The sequence below is a fragment of the Dryas octopetala genome, chromosome 2, assembly GCF_963921425.1.
Source record: "Dryas octopetala chromosome 2, drDryOcto1.1, whole genome shotgun sequence".
NCBI classification, from domain to species: Eukaryota; Viridiplantae; Streptophyta; class Magnoliopsida; order Rosales; family Rosaceae; genus Dryas; species Dryas octopetala.
The window spans coordinates 28,390,678-28,409,171 of NC_141367.1; the positions used below are offsets into that span (position 1 = coordinate 28,390,678).

The 18,494-nt window shown below is 36.3% G+C and overlaps 4 protein-coding genes across 7 annotated transcripts; 1 reads left to right on the top strand and 3 right to left on the bottom strand.

Moving 5' to 3' along the window:
* Window positions 1-170: 170 nt before the first annotated feature.
* LOC147295186 (putative WRKY transcription factor 3) lies at window positions 171-3,435 on the bottom strand. The gene is made up of 4 exons (XM_086230727.1): window positions 2,840-3,435; window positions 1,406-2,121; window positions 1,144-1,302; window positions 171-827 (listed from the first exon to the last, which is right to left on the bottom strand). The coding sequence occupies exons 1-4, from the start codon at window positions 3,239-3,241 to the stop codon at window positions 545-547; spliced, it is 1,560 nt and encodes a 519-aa protein (XP_086086853.1). The 5' UTR covers window positions 3,242-3,435; the 3' UTR covers window positions 171-544.
* A 2,976-nt stretch (window positions 3,436-6,411) lies between these two features.
* LOC147295187 (Amino acid kinase family protein) lies at window positions 6,412-10,948 on the top strand. 4 transcript variants are annotated; one of them, XM_086234533.1, is made up of 12 exons: window positions 6,412-6,677; window positions 7,220-7,376; window positions 7,598-7,695; window positions 7,798-7,840; window positions 7,941-8,002; window positions 8,129-8,185; window positions 8,371-8,406; window positions 8,493-8,570; window positions 9,008-9,074; window positions 9,170-9,247; window positions 10,042-10,145; window positions 10,227-10,948. In XM_086234533.1, the coding sequence occupies exons 2-12, from the start codon at window positions 7,232-7,234 to the stop codon at window positions 10,323-10,325; spliced, it is 867 nt and encodes a 288-aa protein (XP_086090659.1). In that variant the 5' UTR covers window positions 6,412-6,677; window positions 7,220-7,231; the 3' UTR covers window positions 10,326-10,948. The 4 variants fall into 4 exon arrangements, with proteins under 4 accessions (XP_086090659.1, XP_086090658.1, XP_086090656.1 ...); XM_086234532.1 differs by having other exon boundaries at window positions 6,413-6,677; window positions 7,141-7,376; XM_086234530.1 differs by having other exon boundaries at window positions 6,413-6,677; window positions 7,146-7,376.
* Window positions 10,949-11,089: 141 nt separating this feature from the next.
* On the bottom strand, window positions 11,090-13,420 carry LOC147295188 (eukaryotic translation initiation factor 5A-2-like). The gene is made up of 5 exons (XM_086234535.1): window positions 13,149-13,420; window positions 12,203-12,325; window positions 12,055-12,111; window positions 11,852-11,926; window positions 11,090-11,464 (listed from the first exon to the last, which is right to left on the bottom strand). The coding sequence occupies exons 1-5, from the start codon at window positions 13,269-13,271 to the stop codon at window positions 11,363-11,365; spliced, it is 480 nt and encodes a 159-aa protein (XP_086090661.1). The 5' UTR covers window positions 13,272-13,420; the 3' UTR covers window positions 11,090-11,362.
* Window positions 13,421-15,385: 1,965 nt separating this feature from the next.
* LOC147295189 (Transducin/WD40 repeat-like superfamily protein) lies at window positions 15,386-18,452 on the bottom strand. The gene is made up of 9 exons (XM_086234534.1): window positions 18,239-18,452; window positions 18,017-18,147; window positions 17,469-17,551; window positions 16,746-16,997; window positions 16,461-16,533; window positions 16,213-16,293; window positions 16,057-16,138; window positions 15,803-15,903; window positions 15,386-15,712 (listed from the first exon to the last, which is right to left on the bottom strand). Exons 1-9 carry the CDS (start codon window positions 18,341-18,343, stop codon window positions 15,628-15,630), a joined length of 993 nt encoding a protein of 330 aa, XP_086090660.1. The 5' UTR covers window positions 18,344-18,452; the 3' UTR covers window positions 15,386-15,627.
* Window positions 18,453-18,494: the final 42 nt, after the last annotated feature.

Here is an 18,494-nt window from a genome sequence, read left to right on the forward strand (position 1 = left end):
AGTATTCTTCCGCAAGGTTGATTAGTCAAAGGTCACTAAAATTTTTGCTTTTCAACAAAGTCAGTATAGGTAGTTCTGTTATTGCTGTGTCAAACACACTGATCTTTTCCCAGCTAAGTTCTTGTCCAAAAAGGACTACCAAGAAAGAACGAAAAAGTGAAGTAGAAATAGGCAAACCAAAAGTAGTAATTATTCCTGAATGTTCAAACATCAATAAAATATTACCAAATGAAACAGTAAATAATCATATAAAACAACATTGATGTATTCCCATATACAAAAGAATGCACAGAAGTTATAAATTTTAATACAGTATGCTTCTTAACTAGTTTACATACAAGAAAAATTTGAACTAATTTCTTCCTTTCTTCTTTCCATATTACCTGTTTCCTTTGTACATTAGCAATTCCGTAATTGGGCCTTGATCAAAACTGTGGCCTGTAGTGAAAATGGGCAACCATCGCTTAAAGCTTTCTTCCGATTCGTGGAAATTCCAAGTTCTCCTACCCCTTTTGCTTGTTTTCCTGACTGAAACTTGTAGAAACTATGTTATTTGTTCTTCTTTTAATTGTAAACTTGCTATAGGCTGTTGGTCATTGTTTCTGATATCCATCTTGTTAATCAAGGCAGGCTTCTCAGTTCCTGGATTGACTGATCTTAGATTTGATGTATTGTTGTTGGCTGCGTAGTGGCTGCTAGTTTTAGAAGCCGGTACATCATGATTATGTTTGCCCTCATATGTTGTTATGACGGCTTTAGGGTCTGTCGAGGCTCTTTCTACATGCTTACGGACATTGCATCCCGGGAATGTGCATTTATAATAGCTCCTGTAGAATGCAGTAAGGACAGTTCAGAAGTTTTTTAAACCAAGCAACAAGGAATACACTCCTATTATTGAATGCCTTATCAGGCAACATAATTAACATCATGGGAATAGGCAATAGAAACTAGAAATTCAGCTCTATGGGAGGCTACCATCAGATAGAATATTTCTGGTCACATTGGTATAAACAAAGGAAAATCTTACTATATCATCAAACTCAAACCACTGATCAGCACCAACCTCCTTGGAAAACTCTAATATATTGTCTTAGCAGAAACAGCATATAAACCAAGTTTAGAAATTAGGATAAGCAATATTACCTAGGGTAAGGATTGCCTTTGACGACTTTCTGTCCATACTTTCGCCACCTGTAGCCATCATCTAAGAGATCGACTTCACTGGTTGTCTGCACTATGATTCTAGGCTCTGTCACAGTTCGATGTGAAGAAGCTGGCTCTGAATGCTTGACCTCTGTATTTCTGCAAAATTATAAGAAAGTTGTTAAGAAAGACAAGAAAAACAAGTAACATTATTAACTGCCCCACAAGCATGTACACATCAATATCTGCATAAAAGATGTACCGTCTCTTGGGGTCGGGTTCATCTTCATCTTTTTCGTCTACTCGGATTTCAGCATCTCCTACTTCCTCACTGTCACTCGTCCCAGATAAATGATCATGTGTTGCTTGGCTAGAATCCTGACCCTTCTTAGATATTGAATGAGGAGCTGTCCCTTGTTTTGATATGTTCAAATGCCCACCGTGAACTTGAGAAGCTAAATCAGGACTCACCTGAATATTTCCATTTTGATTTCCAGAATCCTTTGCACGTTTGGACTGAGGACGCTGATGGTTATGTTCGCCCTTGTAAATAATTTCAGTTATTTGGCCATCAATTGAGCGCTCAACCTTTTTCTTGACAGGACAATTCGGATGCGTGCATTTGTAATAACTTCGAGGAAACTCACTGCCCTTCACCTGCTTCTGCCCGTATTTCCGCCAATTGTAACCATCATCATTAGGCTTATCGACAGGAAACGAAGATGGTTGGGGTCTTTGATCAGAATGAGAAATATCGGATGATTCTTTTTTAGGAACCCCGGAGTTGGGCACTCCGGACGGCATCTCCTGGGGTGCCGTTGTATTGGAAGAAAAGGCTGAAAGCTGTGACAGAGATGTAGCAGGCGCTGCTGATGAAGAAGATGAATACTCAGTAGGGATATGCATATAGGATTGGGCTTGTGCAGCCTGAGCTGTGACCTGTGCTAGGGCCTGCTGGTGTGTCATTCCAAAGGGTCTCTACATGATTCACAAATCACAACAATAAGAAACCAATACAAGTTCATTGAATGCCAAACTCAAATTAATTTGCACTTTCCAAACAGGGAAATGTATTCTTGAAATCTTGGAGAATGATATGCTCATTCCTTAGCTTGGATTTGGAAAAACAAACACACCCTAAATGGTGGTACTTGAAAATAAATTAGATTCCAAGAAAGTGGCCAAGGATAAAGAAATGTAACATTATCTTGGTGTCTTTTCACTCAGTCTACCCCATGGGTATATGTACCACTTCTACAAGTACAAGTGGGCAAAGCAGATTGGTCAGAATGTACTCTATGCATAATAGGAGTACCTTATCCCCTTTTCCAAACAAACAAGTGAATCACTTCTAAGAACCCAGAATCATTGCCAGATTCCTCATTAAGCAAAATAATCCTTAAACATCCGAAAAAGAAAAAGTTTACTAAATTTTGAATCTTAAATCTGTAGCGCTTTAAATTCAAGCGAACAAAGCCTTAATTGCAACTACTTGTCGCCATTTAAAAAGGACTCAATCTATCTAAAATAATTTAACGTCTAGAACACTTCACTTTTACAACTTTCTTAAAATGTACTCCGGAAAAATCTACCAAGAACAAAAAAAACTGAAACTTTTAAAAAATGCCTAACTCTCTAATAAGCAAATAAGCGACGCTAACAGTAACTAAATAGAAGCAGTGAACGAGTCGAGTACCTGACCCGGCGAGTCAAGCAAGCCGGAAGACATCGGCGACTGGCCAATCACCAAACCGGCCGGTCTGTTCTGCTTGAACTGGAAATCGGAGCCGTCTTCTCCGTCGCCAGAGTTTCTCTCCTCCAGGTGCGGGAAGCTGGGCCTGGCGGCCGGAGACGACATGGCTCCGGCGAGGAGCTGAGAGAAGGACTTGCACTCGTCGCCGTCGGAGAAGAAGCTGGAGACGAGAGTCATGGGGCCTGGGCTGAAGCCCATGCCCCCCAAGCCCGGCCCACTAGTCCCGCCGCCGTCGGTGCTGCTGAAGAGTGTTTCGAAAGAAGAGCGCGGTGGGAGGGTGATCGAAGGCCGCGGAGGAGCTGCGGATTTCAACGGTGGCGGTGGCTTCTCTTCGTTCTCAGCCATGCGATCAAAATTAAAGAACCCAAAACCAAAGCGAAAAGCTTCAAGTAACTCTCGCTCTCTTGTACAGGTCGATGTTGTGTTTTTTTTTTTCGGCTTTGTGGATCTGAAATTCAGCTAAAAGTCCACGCTGCAGATACGAAAAAGCTCTTTCTTTGCGATTTTTTTTTTTTTTTTCTCTTTTTGTCCTTTTATTTTCGAGGGGTTCATTATTATGATTTCAGAGCTTGGTGTTGGTTGCTAACTGCCACCTTCAGACTCTAGCTTGAATGCGAAATGACGATATTGTCCCGAAGACTTTACGTAATTGTTTTGTTGGAGAATGCTCCAACTTTCAACTTTCAAGTCTTAAAATGAGAAGACATGAGCTAATTAAGTAAAACAGTGATTTACTGGACAACTACTTACTGGATATCAGGATTTTGGTCCTATTATAACAATCTTCGCTCCATTCCCTCCCACCTTCAATTACAAAAGTATATTTTCCTTTTATTTTTCATTCAACGTAGAAATTATAACTTTATTTATTATTTATTAAAGTATAAAAAATAAAGTAAAATATACTTTTTTGAAAGAAGATCGGAGGAGCTCCTCCTTCAAGTGATGGAGCCAAATATTATTGAATCAGTAAGAATATAGAAGGTGAAAATAACACAAAAATGTATACACGGGATCTCACTCGATCCTCATGTTCTTAATTAAGTGCACGTTTAATTAGGTTGTCACGAATAATCAATATAAATTTACATCTTTTTGCGCTTGTGACTTGTGTCGTGGTCTTAATCTTGATGTAATTATACATGTGGATGTGGGAGATGGCCGGGCCAAGTGAGTCATGTCCATATATTGCTGGTTTCAGTTTTGTTTTGGGGTTGCAACTTGCAAATATATTTGGAGAGTTGTCCAAAGTCCAAGAATAGGAATAATAACTGAATATATATATATATGTTATAAAAATATGAATACGATAATGGTAAATAGTAAATGATCGTGTAGATTATTATTGCACATGCATGTTTGACTGTTTGAGAGTAGCAAAGCAAATATTGCCAAAAATATGAAAGATGTTGTTGCGTTGTTGGGTATTGAAAGGATGATGAAATGGAAGGCTGTCACTGTTGTCTGCTGGGACAGTCGCAATCAGAAACTGGAAATACATGATACATGGAAGTAATATGTAACATATTGCAACTTGAGTTCAGAAAATTATAGTTTGTCGGTGTTGTCGCAAGGTTGTGCAGGTGCTTAGATTGGTAGTGGCCTTTGCTGTAATAAATAATAATAATAATAATCAACAAGCCAAGGCCCAAGGCCCAAGGTCCAAGGCCCAAGGCCCAACCAAGGTCACAAAAGTTAACAAGTACTCCCGACACTAGCTAGCTGGCTGGTGCAGGTGTGCAACCCAGACTGTATAAAATTAAGTAATTAATTGATGCTCTTTTATTTATTAATTTTTCAGACAACGTGCATTATATAATTTATATTATTTGCTACAAGAAGAGTTGGTGGCCACACATATTGTGGCGGAGGACTTGTTGTCCAATGAAGGCCTCCATGACCAGCCTCCACAGCCATGTCCACCACTACTCCAATGAATACGTGTATCCCTTCACTTACATACCCGCCACAAGGTCCGGAAGAGAAATCAACTCATTGTTTTTTTAGACAAGTGCTAGATGACAATCATGACACACATTTTTGTACAAAATCTTCAAAAATCATTATTAAATAAATAAATAATATATCTTATTATTATCAAAATTGTATATTCATTTTATAATAATAAAAAATTAAATAATTTTTAATTTGATTAATTTTTTAAAAGATATAATTTTTGAAGGGGGATCATGAATGATTTCCATTATGAGTCACTAAACTAATTATAATTAAATTTTCTTCTTCTTCATAAATTTAATTCTTTTGTAACCATGGTATATTATGGTGAAGAATGTTATCCACCTTCTCTATCGACTTTATTCTTTATTATTTTCATCATACAATGTAAATTTATGATCATAACCGTTCATTTTTTAGCTCTAACTATAAAGATCATTTCTGTAAAAAATTAACCAAATTGAAATCGTTTGGTTATATAATTGTAATCAAATAAACAGACGATTTTGGTAACAATTTTATTCACTGTTTGTTTATTTAATAACAATTATATGATCGACCAAACGATTTCCGATTTAGTTGATTTTTTATAGAGATAATCTTCAAATAATTATCTAAAAAATGAACGATTCTAATTATGAAAATAACTGTAGAATGAGAATAATAAATCAGAAGGTCAATGGAGAAAGTTGATAGCATTCCCCTATTGTGGTTATCCATTTATATTTATATATAGGTTGTGTTACGGTGTTAGGATCTACATTGATTATATGTTAGGCTAAGTAATTGATTATTGGAAGATTTGTTATGGTTAGGGGTGGGACTCAGGTCGATTTTAATTGAAAATCGACCCATTTTATAAGGTCGGTTGCAACCGACAACCGACCCAAAATTGTTGGTTTGATTTTTCTAACCGACCCATGGTAGCTAGTTCGAATGTCGATTTCGCTGGGAAGAATAGGCCCATCGCCCATGTTTGATTGAGGTTAGCTATGTGTGTGTGAGTTTGGCAAAAGCCCAAGCCCAACCTCCTCACTCTATCTGATCATACCACCTCCTCCCCCATCAGACTTTCTCACTTTCTCACTTTCTTAGACTCAGTCTCTAAGTCTCTCTCATCTTCTTTCCTCTCTATTTGGAAATCGTCGTAACAATCACCTCGCTCATCGTCTCTCCTCTCTCTCTTATCTTCTCATCTTCTCATTGAGGCTTGGGGAGCCTGAGTATAATTTGCTCTCCAGGCCCAAGATTTGTCATTTTTTTGGTTTTTGTTTTTAGGTGTACCATATAAGAATTGTTTGTGTTTTTAGTGAGGGTTTGTTGGGAAAAAACAAATTTGGGTCGATTGTCAGTTGCACCAACTTACAAAGTCGCATGCCTAACTATTAACCGACCCACAATATTGGATTAGTTGTCAATTTTAACAATTTACTAAAATCAATTGGTCGGGTGAGTCAGTTGTTTGGCCGATGTAGGCCCGACCCGATTCATTCTCACCCTTAATTAAGGTTGGCCTTTTGTGATAAACACAATTTGGCATGACAAAGACAATCATCTCCCTACACCAAATTTAAAAATAAAAAAATAAAAAATAAAAAAACATGGAAGGAGGAGTCTCTGAGTAAAGCAGTAACAGTGTTGACTGCGAGTCTGCAACCCAACTAGCACAGCATCTAAGACATTTGGGACGCGTACAGAACTCAGTGAAATCTCAGAGCCTCGGATCCAAACCCACACAGCCGCACCATGGAGAAGGGAAACAAAACTTTGCACCAAAGCGCTTCTGTCGATCCCACGAAATCGATTCGTTGCATCGTCAAACTCGGTCTGTATCTTCTACCCCTTCTTTTTTTATTCCTCTGTTAGAATTCATTTGCTATAGAATTTTATCATTTCGTGCTTGAGTCTTTTTCTCTTTAGCCTTTATCTGCCATCATTGATAGCTTTTCCACGGACCCAAAAAATTGGCTTGCCCAAATAAGGTTTATATGATTGTAGAAGTCCATTTGGGGGTACTAGATTAATGGGTAGCTGATAAACTTTAAGCCCTTGTTATATTTATTCCCTGCTTCAATAATGGAACTTGATGCAATATTGGAATCAATGTAAAGTTGAGCAAACACAGTTCGTTTCAACTTGGGTAATTCTTATGGTATGAGACGTAGTATTAAATAAGCTACTATGGATGAATTGGTTGTTCATCATAATCATGAAAGTGACAGATATTTTACTTTAAGCAGATGAAAAACAGTATTTTATAGATTGTTACAATATGATTTTTTGCGTAGTCAAGGAGGTGCAGCAATTACTTGCAAGAATGAATTAGAGACCATTAATGAAGAAAATCTGAAGACGGTTTCTTCGCAGCTGAGGCAATCAATGATTAAGGGGTCGTCTTCTGGGACGGTTCTTGGGATGGATTGGAGCAAGCAATCCGGAGAATCAGAAATTTCGTCTACTGTAGATGATTTTGAAGATCGACCAGCCGTGGACTCCAGCCCTTTTATAGTTGTTCATGGAGCAGGTTAGTTGCTTGGCTAAATTCATGAATTTAAACTTATTTGGATCAAAGAGTGAAAAACATTGTATGGCTTAATAGTAGATCTTAGCCATTTGAACTACAATGGAAAGAGCGGTCTAAGTGGATTGTGTCTTCACAGGACTTAATCTTTGAGGTAGCCTTTTCAATTCTAGTTTCTAGAGATATGCAATGGTCCAATATATAGTCTACAATGGTGGCTGCAGGTTCTTTTGGGCATTTTCAAGCTAGTAAATCTGGGGTTCATAAAGGAGGTTTGCACCGACCCCTTGTCAAGGCTGGTTTCGTTGCCACACGCATTTCTGTAAGATATACTGCCTTGTTGTTTTTGTCTCTTGCATATTATATGTGGAATACAAAATTTCCCCCATTTCCATGTTTATCGTGTTTGTTTCAATTATTTCAGGTTACGAACCTCAATCTTGAAATTGTTAGAGCTCTAGCCAGAGGTACTTATCTACCTATTACACTGCAACTTTGGAGCGAGTTTTTTATCTTTAGGAACTATTTCACCTCACCTAATGAATTTTTTTATGTTCTTTCTTTCAGAGGGTATTCCTTCCATTGGAATGTCTCCATTTTCATGTGGATGGTCAACCCGTGAAAGAAATGTCAGTATTTTGATTATGTTATATGCTTTGATTCTGAATTTATTTATGGTCTCTTTCCTTTGTATTATTTATTTGGGGCAGTTAACTATTTTTCTTTTTTCTAACCTAACTTTCCTGTTTCTGCAGATAGCCTCAGCTGATTTATCTGCAGTGGCTAAGGCTATTGAATCTGGTTTAGTACCTGTAAGTTTGTATTCTTTAATCAACAATGATAGTTTTAAGGATAGCATTACTATCACTTTTCCTGTAAGAGACAAATCTTCTGATTGAATATTGTTGTGTTATGACTGATTTATACTTAGTGTTGGTTTGTATTTTCTTTTCTTATTTTCCTTTGTGATTAATGTTGATTGTTATCTGTTTCCTAGGTTCTGCATGGAGATGCTGTGCTTGATGAATTACTGGTCTGGTCTCTCTTATAGAAGTTGATTTTCTTATATGCTTATAGTTAGCTTATACTGATGCCTTGTTAATTGCTTTTCCTAATCAGGATTGTACCATATTGAGTGGAGATGTCATCATAAGTCATCTTGCAGCCCACTTGAAGCCCGACTACGTTGTTTTTCTTGTATCCACTATCTGTGAAATGGGAAATTTTCATGCATTTATATTTTGGAAATTGACATCTGAAGACAATGGATAACTAGATAGCCCAAGAAATTGTTTCCTTGGTATTAGTCCTTGAAAAAGAGGCAATGCTTGAGAACTTCCTCTAGTAAACTTTGCAGGTCAAAGTGAACTTTAAGTTGTCTGTCCACTGACCCAAACTCTACACCTGTACCAGGAGAGTAAGAACGCCTCGTCCTTTCCTAATCCTAGACCTTTGATATTGAGATATCTTAAGTAAACCAAATCCTAACAAATTAAGGTCAGCTATGTAACTTCGTTTAACTTTTACCCCTCTTCACAGCCTTATCTTGAACCTGTTCTAATAAGTTGGGCATTACCATTTGATACTAGTGAATAAACATTCTATGCTTGTTTTCTTATTAATGTGGATTCAAGACTGATGTTTTAGGGGTATATGATCGTCCACCATCTGAACCCAATGCAGTACTCTTGAGAGAAATTGGTACGCAGTCAATTATAACCCTGGATTTTTACAAAAATGAATCTCTCTATTGATTTCTCATTTTGCATTGGCTTATCCAAAAGTTTTACCTGCAGCTATAGCTGAAGATGGGAGCTGGTCCATTGTGAGGCCAACACTTCAGAACATGAATACACAAGGTGAGCAAAAAAGAGGTATTTGAGTTTTCATATCACAGTAAAATTGAGTCAATGAAGGGATAATGTCAATCTGCCAAGTTGTACAAGGATTTATTTTAACTTTGGAGCGGGATTTTCTGTGGTGGCACTCTTTCTGAAGACTTATTTTCACATTTGATGTTACAGACTGAAGAGACTAAGGGCCCGTTTGGCACTGCTTCTTAGAAGCACTTTTATTTAGTAGCGCTTTTATCAGAAGCGCTTATGTTAAGAAGCACATATAAATTTTTATAAAACTTCTAAATTATTTATGCAAAAGCACTTGAAAGTGCTTCTTGAGAAAGCACCTGTCAGGTGCTTCTCAAAAAACCCCTTAGAAGTGCTTTTATAACTCAAAAGCACTTCTAATTATTTTTGCCAAACGCTATCAAAAGTGCTTTTATTAATTTTAAAGCGCTTTTAACAATTTTAAAAGCAGTGCCAAACGAGCCCTAAAACTAAGTGGTTCATGGCATATTTTGTTTCTGGGAGACTGATTTTCTTGTAGTGGAATAGCTATGACCAGTTGGTCAGAATCTGAACAAGAATTTGGTTCCCAATTACATATCTATGTTCAGTTCTAGATTGAAATAGGCAGAATATTGGATCTTAGAAAGAGAGATGGGATGCCGGCAGTGGGTGAGAAGGGGTGGGGTTGCTGGGTAGTGGGATGGGATTCTTGATTTATTTTTATTTTTCATTTTTTCAGTTTTTTATTCAAGGATAAAATGGGAAAATTGGGGGGTATGAATAGAAGCGCTCTTATGTATTTATGGTTTTCATTTCAACAGTTGAAATAACGGTAGCAGCGCATGATACAACTGGTGGAATGATGACCAAGATATCAGAGGCTGCAATGATTGCAAAGCTTGGAATCGATGTATATATTGTGAAGGTAATAATTAATACCTCACCTTGCACTCCTTCCCCACTTTAATGCCTGTTATCTGAGATACTTAGCTGCTGGGTACTACAGGCAGCCACAAGACATTCATTGCGGGCTTTGAGTGGTGAATTGAAAGGCAACATTCCTGATGACTGGCTTGGAACAGCCATCCGGTTTTCGAATAAATGATTACTCACTCACTCCATCTTTTTTTTTTTTTTGGTTGGATCACTCACTTAATCTGGAATGCTGGAGGTTTTAAACAGTCAACATTTGCAAAAGACGACAACTGCCTGTAATGAGCCTTACCGTACGAATTGTCCCAACACTAGATTAGAAATCTGATTTTCAGAAATTAGAACGAATTTTTCAGTTGTTGTTATACAAGTCGAGGAAACCGAGTTTTTTTAAGTAGGAAATACATCCAGGGATAGAAAGTGCTCAAATATTATGGGCTACCAAAAGTATTCGATGAGAGACAAATGAAGGATTAACATATTCATGGTCGAATATACAAATATATTATTAATAAATCTGTTATTCCTGAATATTACCTTGCAACACTATCACATTGCCAATTCTCAAGAAGCCAGAACCAACAACCACAAATTAGACACCACGAAAGCATGTATTCATGTTTATCTCCCAAGTTCCATTTGTTTGGCTTCCGAAAATCAAGATACATAATTGCTGCACTATTGCAATAATAACTAAACCGGAGAAGGAATGAATTAATCATAATTTTATTAAACCAGCACAGCCCTACTCTAGCCACAACCCGGTTTGAATCACACAGCCAAGTTCAAATATTGCTTTACCATGGGTTAACTGTAAGTAAATAGACTAGTAAGTTGCTAAAGATTAGTTTATCAACAAAAAAAAAACAATTAAACCCTAACAATTAACGTGATCAACAGACAAGAAACGATACGCAACCAAGAAAAGATAGGGTATTGGGGGAAGCCAAGAATAAATTGCAAGTCGGAAACAAGTAAAGGTACTATACAGTCTTAATATAACTTTACCAATACCATCAAATTGGGCATGGTTCAGCCAGTAAACAGAACAAAAATATTGATAATGACACGCTAATTAATGGCAACATCAACTTAAAGACAAGGCCACCTCTACTCAAGAATAGTTCCTGAATGGTGGTTACCCCAAGATACTATTAACCGTCCCCCATTTTAAATATCAAAACTAAAACATTCCAGAACAAAGTGCAACTACTTTGGTCCAATGTCCTTGAGAGCGCAAATCTGCTCCTCTCCCATGGCAGACATGACAGAAACAACCAGATCTTTCCCCTCACCAAAACCATCCTTGATCTGCATCAAATCCAGAAAAAAAAAAGAAAAAAAAAAGCAATTAAAACTACAGGGATAAAAGGCAGAAACATGTTAAGAAAGGTAGTAAACAGGGGGATTTTCACAGTAAAACATAGTGCTCAAGTTGCCCCAAGCCATTATTGACACTACCACATGCAAAATAAAAAATGAGTAATTATGTCAAAACTATTTCTAATTCAACTGACCCTACAATACAAATTTATACTCCACACACAGATTTTAGAGTCACTCTTTTATAAAGCAGACCTAGCAGTGTGGACAACACTGGTACAACTAAGCCCTAGATGAGACATACAATCACACCCGAACACAGTCAAAGAACGAGGAAGAGGCTGGTGTATCAGGAGACATTTCAAAACAACTAACCTGCGTAAGCAGATTGTCATCGGTTGGAAGCCTCAGGTCATCCTTGGTGTTGCCATTTTCAGTCAGCAGACTCACCTGAAATATGTAGCAGACAAATGTTTAATCTAATCATTCAACATATTGGGAATATCTAAACAACTCAGGCAATAATAAAACAAGGGAAAGTATGTCTTTGATATGAAATAGCGAAAGTATAATCTTACAAATCCATCCTCAGAGATATCAATCAGCTGGTAGTCAGTACGGTTGACATGGGGAACCTATGACACATAAAATACAAACATTAGTATATTGCAAGAAATAAAAGATACACTTAAATATCAGCCAAAATAAATATTAAGAGGTTTATACATCACAGTTGTGGGAGGAGGGAACAATATCCTCAAGCTTCTTGGCAGTGAAGATGTCAATACCAACAAAGTGACATTTAGCATGACCGTGCTTTCCAGTCTTGGAAGTGGAAACCTCCACAACCTGTAGCGAATGATAGGAAATTAGAATATGTACAAACAAAACCACACAAAAAATACAGACCAACAAACATATCCATTAGTTAATATTGTATTTGTGACAATACTAGCACAAACATTATGACAGAGATGAGAAACAACAACATAAAACAGTCAATTCAACACATAAAGTATCAGCAATAAATTGGACAACTACTACAATAAACATCTTATTCATAAAAATCCAGTGAATAATAAAACAAGAGGAAGTCAATTTCCATGGGCGATGAAACACACTCAAATTATATCTAGAAAGATCAGTTTCCACATGGTCCTATATTCTGATGTCTGATTGTTTTGACCAACTTAAAAAAAACGAATTAAATGATATCTACCTATGGCAAAGATCACAATTTTAAGCTGAAAAAAAATACCAACTACATTTACTGGTTATCAATTATATATACACCGCATACTTATGAAGGTAGAATGTTTTCAGATCGAAACATGCACATCACCAAACACATCACTACCAAGTCATTATCAAAAAGAAGTGTAAAAGGGAGTCACATCAAACAAATCAAATTGAAGAATTTCATACAACTTCATCGATCAGCTAAATACTACCAAATCACTCAAAAGAAAAGAAATCGAAAACCCAAAAAACAAATCCTACAATTAAATCAAACAAAAATCAAATCCGATCCCAATCAAACGATATTGAGCTCGTTATGATAAAAAACGAGATGCAGTAGAAAACATAGACGAAAGACCGAATAGAGAGGGCGAAGATCTGAAGACAAAGCCTAGATCGGAAGAGAATCGGCGAGAGAAGAAAGAGATCGAACCTTGCAGGGCCTGCCTTTGATGACAATGTATCCGTTCTTGCGGATAGTGCCGGCCTGCTGAGGATAGGTCTTGGAAGCTCCGGCGTCTCCCTTAGACTCGAAGTGGTGCTCCTCGTCCGACATGGCTGCCTGCTTGATTCTGACTATGAAGAGAGAGAGAGACTGAGAGAGGGAGAGAAGAGGAGGAGCGTGGGTTGGTGGAGAGAGGATATTTATATAGAGAGGGGAGGGCTTATTAGGAAGAAAAGGGGAGGAGGAAGAGGTGAGCGGAGTGAGTGTGAGAAAGCTTTTTAGGGTTTCAGGTGTCAACAAATATTTTTTTTTTTTTTTTTTTTCGGGTTTGTGGGAGGCGGTCAGGGACGATGCCCACCGTTGGATGGCTTGACTATGCTGTATGCAACTAATGCACCAAAGGATCTGATTTAATATTTTATATTGCGTTACCTTAACGCTACAATGTGGGTTTGGCACGTGGGCTGCTCATATACAAAGACTCTACTGAGATATTAGATAATGGACATAATTGCTGTTCGCTCTTTTGGCCTCACTACTCAAAGTGTTATTATAATCCTAATTTTAGGTTCTATTTATAGGTTATATTTAAAGATTATTTATGTAAAAAATATTCAAATTTGAAATTATCTAGCTATTGATAATCATTACTATCATTTTAATGTTTTATAAAAAAAATTGTGTTTGTTGATTTAGTTGGACACAATTCACTTATTAATAATTGATTAAACCATTTTTGATTTAATTATTTTTTGTAAGAATGATATTTAAACGAGAATTACAAAAAAACAATTCGAATTAAGTTGTGTATGGGCCCAAAATGGTGATAATGTAGTATTTTATTAACCGGTTAACTCTAAAACACTACTGATTACTGTAATATGCTTAGTATTTTGTTTTTCTAAAATATTGTTTTTCTTCTTATTATTATGGGCTATGCAATGTAAAACTTTGTGTTTGATCATAAAATTTCCATATTTTGTGATAAAACTAAAATTTTTTGTAAATTAACCAACTACTTAGGGGCCGTTTGGGATTGTAGTTGGACAACAAAAAATTGTTGTAAATGACAATTCTAAGTCACTCACAACAGTTTTAGTGTTTGGTAATAAAAACAAAAGTTATAGTGCCTCATAATTCTTGGTCACTCATTATAGTTTTGAAAAGCAGTTATTTACATGCTTTTCAAAACTGTTGTGAATGAAAATTGTTGGCCTCATTAATAAAATTTTTGAGTTGCCTAATATATCCTCAATTTTTATTCAAAATGACAAGATTATCCCTCATTTCATACAATTTCAATATCATGCCTATTTTAGTAATTATACACAACCACAACAATTTTACATTAAAATTTACCAAACACTTTTTGCACTTACAGTACTTTTAAAAATATAATTTACCAAACACTCAACTACTTTACTTTACAGCTAATTTACTTTACTTTAGAATTGTTTTACTTCATAGTTATTTTTTCTCACAGTAATACCAAACTAAGCCCTAATTTGTTAAATATCGTCCCAAATTCAAATTTTCCTTATTCGAATGCAAACGAAATACATTGATGGTATATTAGGAATTATATTCTTCATACCCAGTCTTGATTTTACTTTAGGTCTGGAAAACGGGTCGGTTACATCTTTCGGCTATGGTTCGAAATTGTTCAATGTTATGGACTGATTTGGTCCAACCCGTTTATGCAAGGATAAGGCCTGGAGTCTGGACTTTATATGATTTAAAGCCAACAGTTTATGTTATAGTTTTTCATTTAAGCTAAAGTAATCTGAAATAGATATTATGCCAACAAAGTGAAACCAGAATTAAATTTCATGGTCGAATGTGAAACAAAACTAAACCACAAGAACAAAAATATAAATTTGATGATGACAATAGCTTTAAAAAGATTGACAATGACGATGTTGTTTTATTTTCTTGTCTTTGTTCTTTAAAACCCATTTAGATATAACCTATGGATTATTTCACATATAATTGGCACCTAATTGAATGAGAAACCTAAGGACTTGACAACAATGCAATAATGTTGACAGGAGTAACAGAACTTAATCCAAGAGATACTCAACTCAAGCACAATGGTTTGAGAACTTTTCAGGATAATGTGTCAAGATGAATTTTACATAAGTTAAACATAACATTCTACAACATGTGCAATTCCTAAAATTCTAGCTTTGTAGTTTGACTGTTGTTCATCCAGTTCAGTCTGCATATCAAACACAATTTTGGTGGGATATCATAAAGCATTTCTTCGGTTCATAAAGGACAATACTTCCTATACAAGGATGCCACCAACACCATAAAGTTACACATGATCTTGAAAAGTTAGGCAGAAGTTTGATACATTTAGTAGTCTTGGTTCCATGGTCATAAGATCAGAAGTGACTTTTGCTTGAACAACTACCTGGACTACTATCTTGTGGTTCATTAATTACCTTCATCTCACTATGTATGGTTAGTTACTGCTTGAACTTCCAACTGAAATTGATCTCATGTTGCCATCGCCAATTTCATGTATGAATAACTGAGGAAGCTCTTCTCTGTCAAAGGGAAGTGCACAAGAAAAATAATAAAACAGACAGTAATGGAACAACGAGAACAAAATAGACAACAGTAGAAAAATTACTAACGTTTCATTAGCTTCCTGATATGTGTAGCTTGATGCAACAGCCAGAAGTTGTCCCCTGTGGTTGTATGATAAGGATGCCACACTATTAGGGTATGTGGGCAACTGAAAATATGTAAAAGTTAGAGAAGTTAAAGAAAAAGATTAGGAATCGAACTTGCTTCAACAATTACATAAACCATGTCAAGAAATTAAGGAAAAATACATTCACTTTGATAGCAGAATAAGCAAAGTCCACGTAAATTTAATGAAAAATACCTGAAATAGCCTCTTTCTGCTTTTAGCATCCCATCCAATAACATGACCCTCATTGTCACCAGTAACAAAGACGCCATAGATGCTAGATCAGAAACATCAAACAAAAGTAAGTTTTCATAATCAATGTTGGTCAATAGCGGATATAATTACACATACAGTGGATTGAATACAATGTCATTCACCGATGCCAGATGATATCTCCTATCAGTTGACTTCGGATGACATCGGAACATATATCTGTAACAAATGTTTAGAGCATTTATGAGAAAAATCCATAGAAAAAGTGTGACTCAACCCCCCAAAAGGCATTGAAACAATTGATTTTCTGTGTAACAATTGAGATATAGAAATAGAACCGAAAAGAAAAGGCATAAGGCTTAAGCACATATAACCCAAAATTTGACCTGATGTCATCTGAATTGGATGGACAGGAAATCTCCAATGCTACCCGTCCATCTACTGAGCCAACTGCAAATCCTGCAAAGACAATTCAAAGACTTCTGTAAGATACAAGTCAAGTAAATTTATTGTGATTGCAATGCAAAATAACAAGCAGACCTGGAGTTGATATAAAGTAGCCAATTTAAGAATGTAAACAAGTTCAACAACATTTTTATGATATTCTCCTGAGCTACTATAATTGCACATGGCTTAAACATGCGGAGCTACAAGGCGTAGTGTGATAATACCTTTAGCATAAGGAATCGAACTGACACACATTATCTGAACATCCATATGTGAATCTTTTGATTTAATTGGTCTTTCTAGGTTGCGCAAATCATACACATGTATTGATGCTCCAATGGCTACCATCATATCAAGACCTGAGAGTGACATGGACATCACCTCCGAATCCAGATTTCTTACACACACAAGACCCTTCACCATACGTGTGTCCCAGGACAATATCTTCTTGTCCAAACCAGCAGTAATTACTTGCGCTACAAAAATTTTAAGAGAATTTATTAACTATTATGTTCAGTGATGAAATCATAATTCATAACAGAAGACTGATCTATAGATAGCACTCTCAGCTTCTTGTACACTAAGTTTATTTGTTCAAATGTTTTCCAATAGACATGCCATAATGACCAAAATGCAGTTATGGCAATCCCTAAGATTTATGAAACTTTATGCATAAAGATCTTATAGTTGTCATTTAACGGCCGGGTAACAAAAATACAACCAGTATATCATATTATCATGTAGATATCTTCCTAAAATACCATATTTTTTTTTCATGATCACTGCAATATATATTTCCTAACAAGAAAGTGAATTTTAATGTCTGTCCCAATATCTACAGAAAGATTAAAATCAGAAACCAACACTTGCATAAAGTTTAACAGCTATATTTAGAAGGTAAATTAGAATCCAATAACAATCAGAATGAGATAGTAATAGTAGCTTACAGGATTCATCAGAATATCCAACGCATGTTGATATGTCATCATGATTTCCAATTGTGTCATGAATTCCAGAATGTAAGTCATACCTGAAAAACAGATAAAAGAATCCCAAAAAGGAGTCAGCACGTATTGTATTAATAATCAGAAAATATAGCCTCATCAAATGTTGCAAGAAAATATAAGAAACCTATATTTGTCCCATTGAAACATTCAGTTGCAAACAAAGAAAGAAGGGTTGTGTTTTTCAAGCCATCTAACAGCCACACAACTTTTTCTGCTAAATATTTCTATAAAAAAAAAAACCACAAAAACTGACAAACATGGAAAATAAATTATACTCTAAGAAATCACCCCTATGATCAAGAATGAAGCATACAATTCAGCTAAAAGAACATATAGAATCTTATAGGAACAGATTAGGATTGCATATATCTATGAAAGCCATTATTACCCATTTGTTAAAGCTACTACTAAACACAAGATTAAGACTGTGATTTAAGTTCATCTTAACTGCATCCCACTACAAAATGAAAGAAAACTCAATGTCTCACCTTCTAATGAAGCCGTCAGAACCAGAACTAAAAGCGACGGACTCGTTTTGGAAACAGCAATCGAGAAGCGCAGCTTCCGACGGAGCTTCTAACCTGAGCTGTGAGCTTTCCACGTCGTACAACCGCAGGCTCTGCACAAAGAATCAATTTTTATGTTTGAAAAAGCCAAAAGCGCGATGCACACACCAAATTGCTGAGCCCAAAAGGTAGAGTATCACTCACAGAGTCCCAAGAAGAGATGAGAAGGTTGTCTGATTGCGGAGCGAATCGGATTCTGGAAATTGAATCTTGGATCGGGTTTTCAAATTTCAAAGGAGCTCCGCTCATTTTGGTGCCTCAGAGTTAGAGACCTAACTCAATGCACCAAAACGGAGTATGAGCAAGGAATTGGACCGAAAATAAACTGATTTCTTCGCAGTTGATGAGAAATTTAGACTTCGATTGACCAGCAAACCCTAACCTGGCCAGTGCCCAGTGG

What these genes read in the sequence shown, in the direction of transcription:
- LOC147295186 (XM_086230727.1), bottom strand. Translation starts at nt 3,241, where the DNA reads ATGGCTGAGAACGAAGAGAAGCCACCGCCACCGTTGAAATCCGCAGCT. An exon ending in GAACCCGACCCCAAGAGACG is followed by an intron (nt 1,303 to 1,405) that starts GTACATCTTTTA and finishes ATAATTTTGCAG; the next exon opens with AAATACAGAGGTCAAGCATT. An exon ending in AAAGGCAATCCTTACCCTAG is followed by an intron (nt 828 to 1,143) that starts GTAATATTGCTT and finishes TGCATTCTACAG; the next exon opens with GAGCTATTATAAATGCACAT.
- LOC147295187 (XM_086234530.1), top strand. Translation starts at nt 6,599, where the DNA reads ATGGAGAAGGGAAACAAAACTTTGCACCAAAGCGCTTCTGTCGATCCC. An exon ending in TCGTTGCATCGTCAAACTCG is followed by an intron (nt 6,678 to 7,145) that starts GTCTGTATCTTC and finishes TGCGTAGTCAAG; the next exon opens with GAGGTGCAGCAATTACTTGC. An exon ending in GGTCAACCCGTGAAAGAAAT is followed by an intron (nt 8,003 to 8,128) that starts GTCAGTATTTTG and finishes CTGTTTCTGCAG; the next exon opens with ATAGCCTCAGCTGATTTATC.
- LOC147295189 (XM_086234534.1), bottom strand. Translation starts at nt 18,343, where the DNA reads ATGAGCGGAGCTCCTTTGAAATTTGAAAACCCGATCCAAGATTCAATT. An exon ending in TCATCTCTTCTTGGGACTCT is followed by an intron (nt 18,148 to 18,238) that starts GTGAGTGATACT and finishes TTCTTTGTGCAG; the next exon opens with AGCCTGCGGTTGTACGACGT. An exon ending in TTCGATTCCTTATGCTAAAG is followed by an intron (nt 16,534 to 16,745) that starts GTATTATCACAC and finishes TTGTCTTTGCAG; the next exon opens with GATTTGCAGTTGGCTCAGTA.
- LOC147295188 (XM_086234535.1), bottom strand. Translation starts at nt 13,271, where the DNA reads ATGTCGGACGAGGAGCACCACTTCGAGTCTAAGGGAGACGCCGGAGCT. An exon ending in ATATCTCTGAGGATGGATTT is followed by an intron (nt 11,927 to 12,054) that starts GTAAGATTATAC and finishes TACATATTTCAG; the next exon opens with GTGAGTCTGCTGACTGAAAA. An exon ending in ATGACAATCTGCTTACGCAG is followed by an intron (nt 11,465 to 11,851) that starts GTTAGTTGTTTT and finishes GATTTGATGCAG; the next exon opens with ATCAAGGATGGTTTTGGTGA.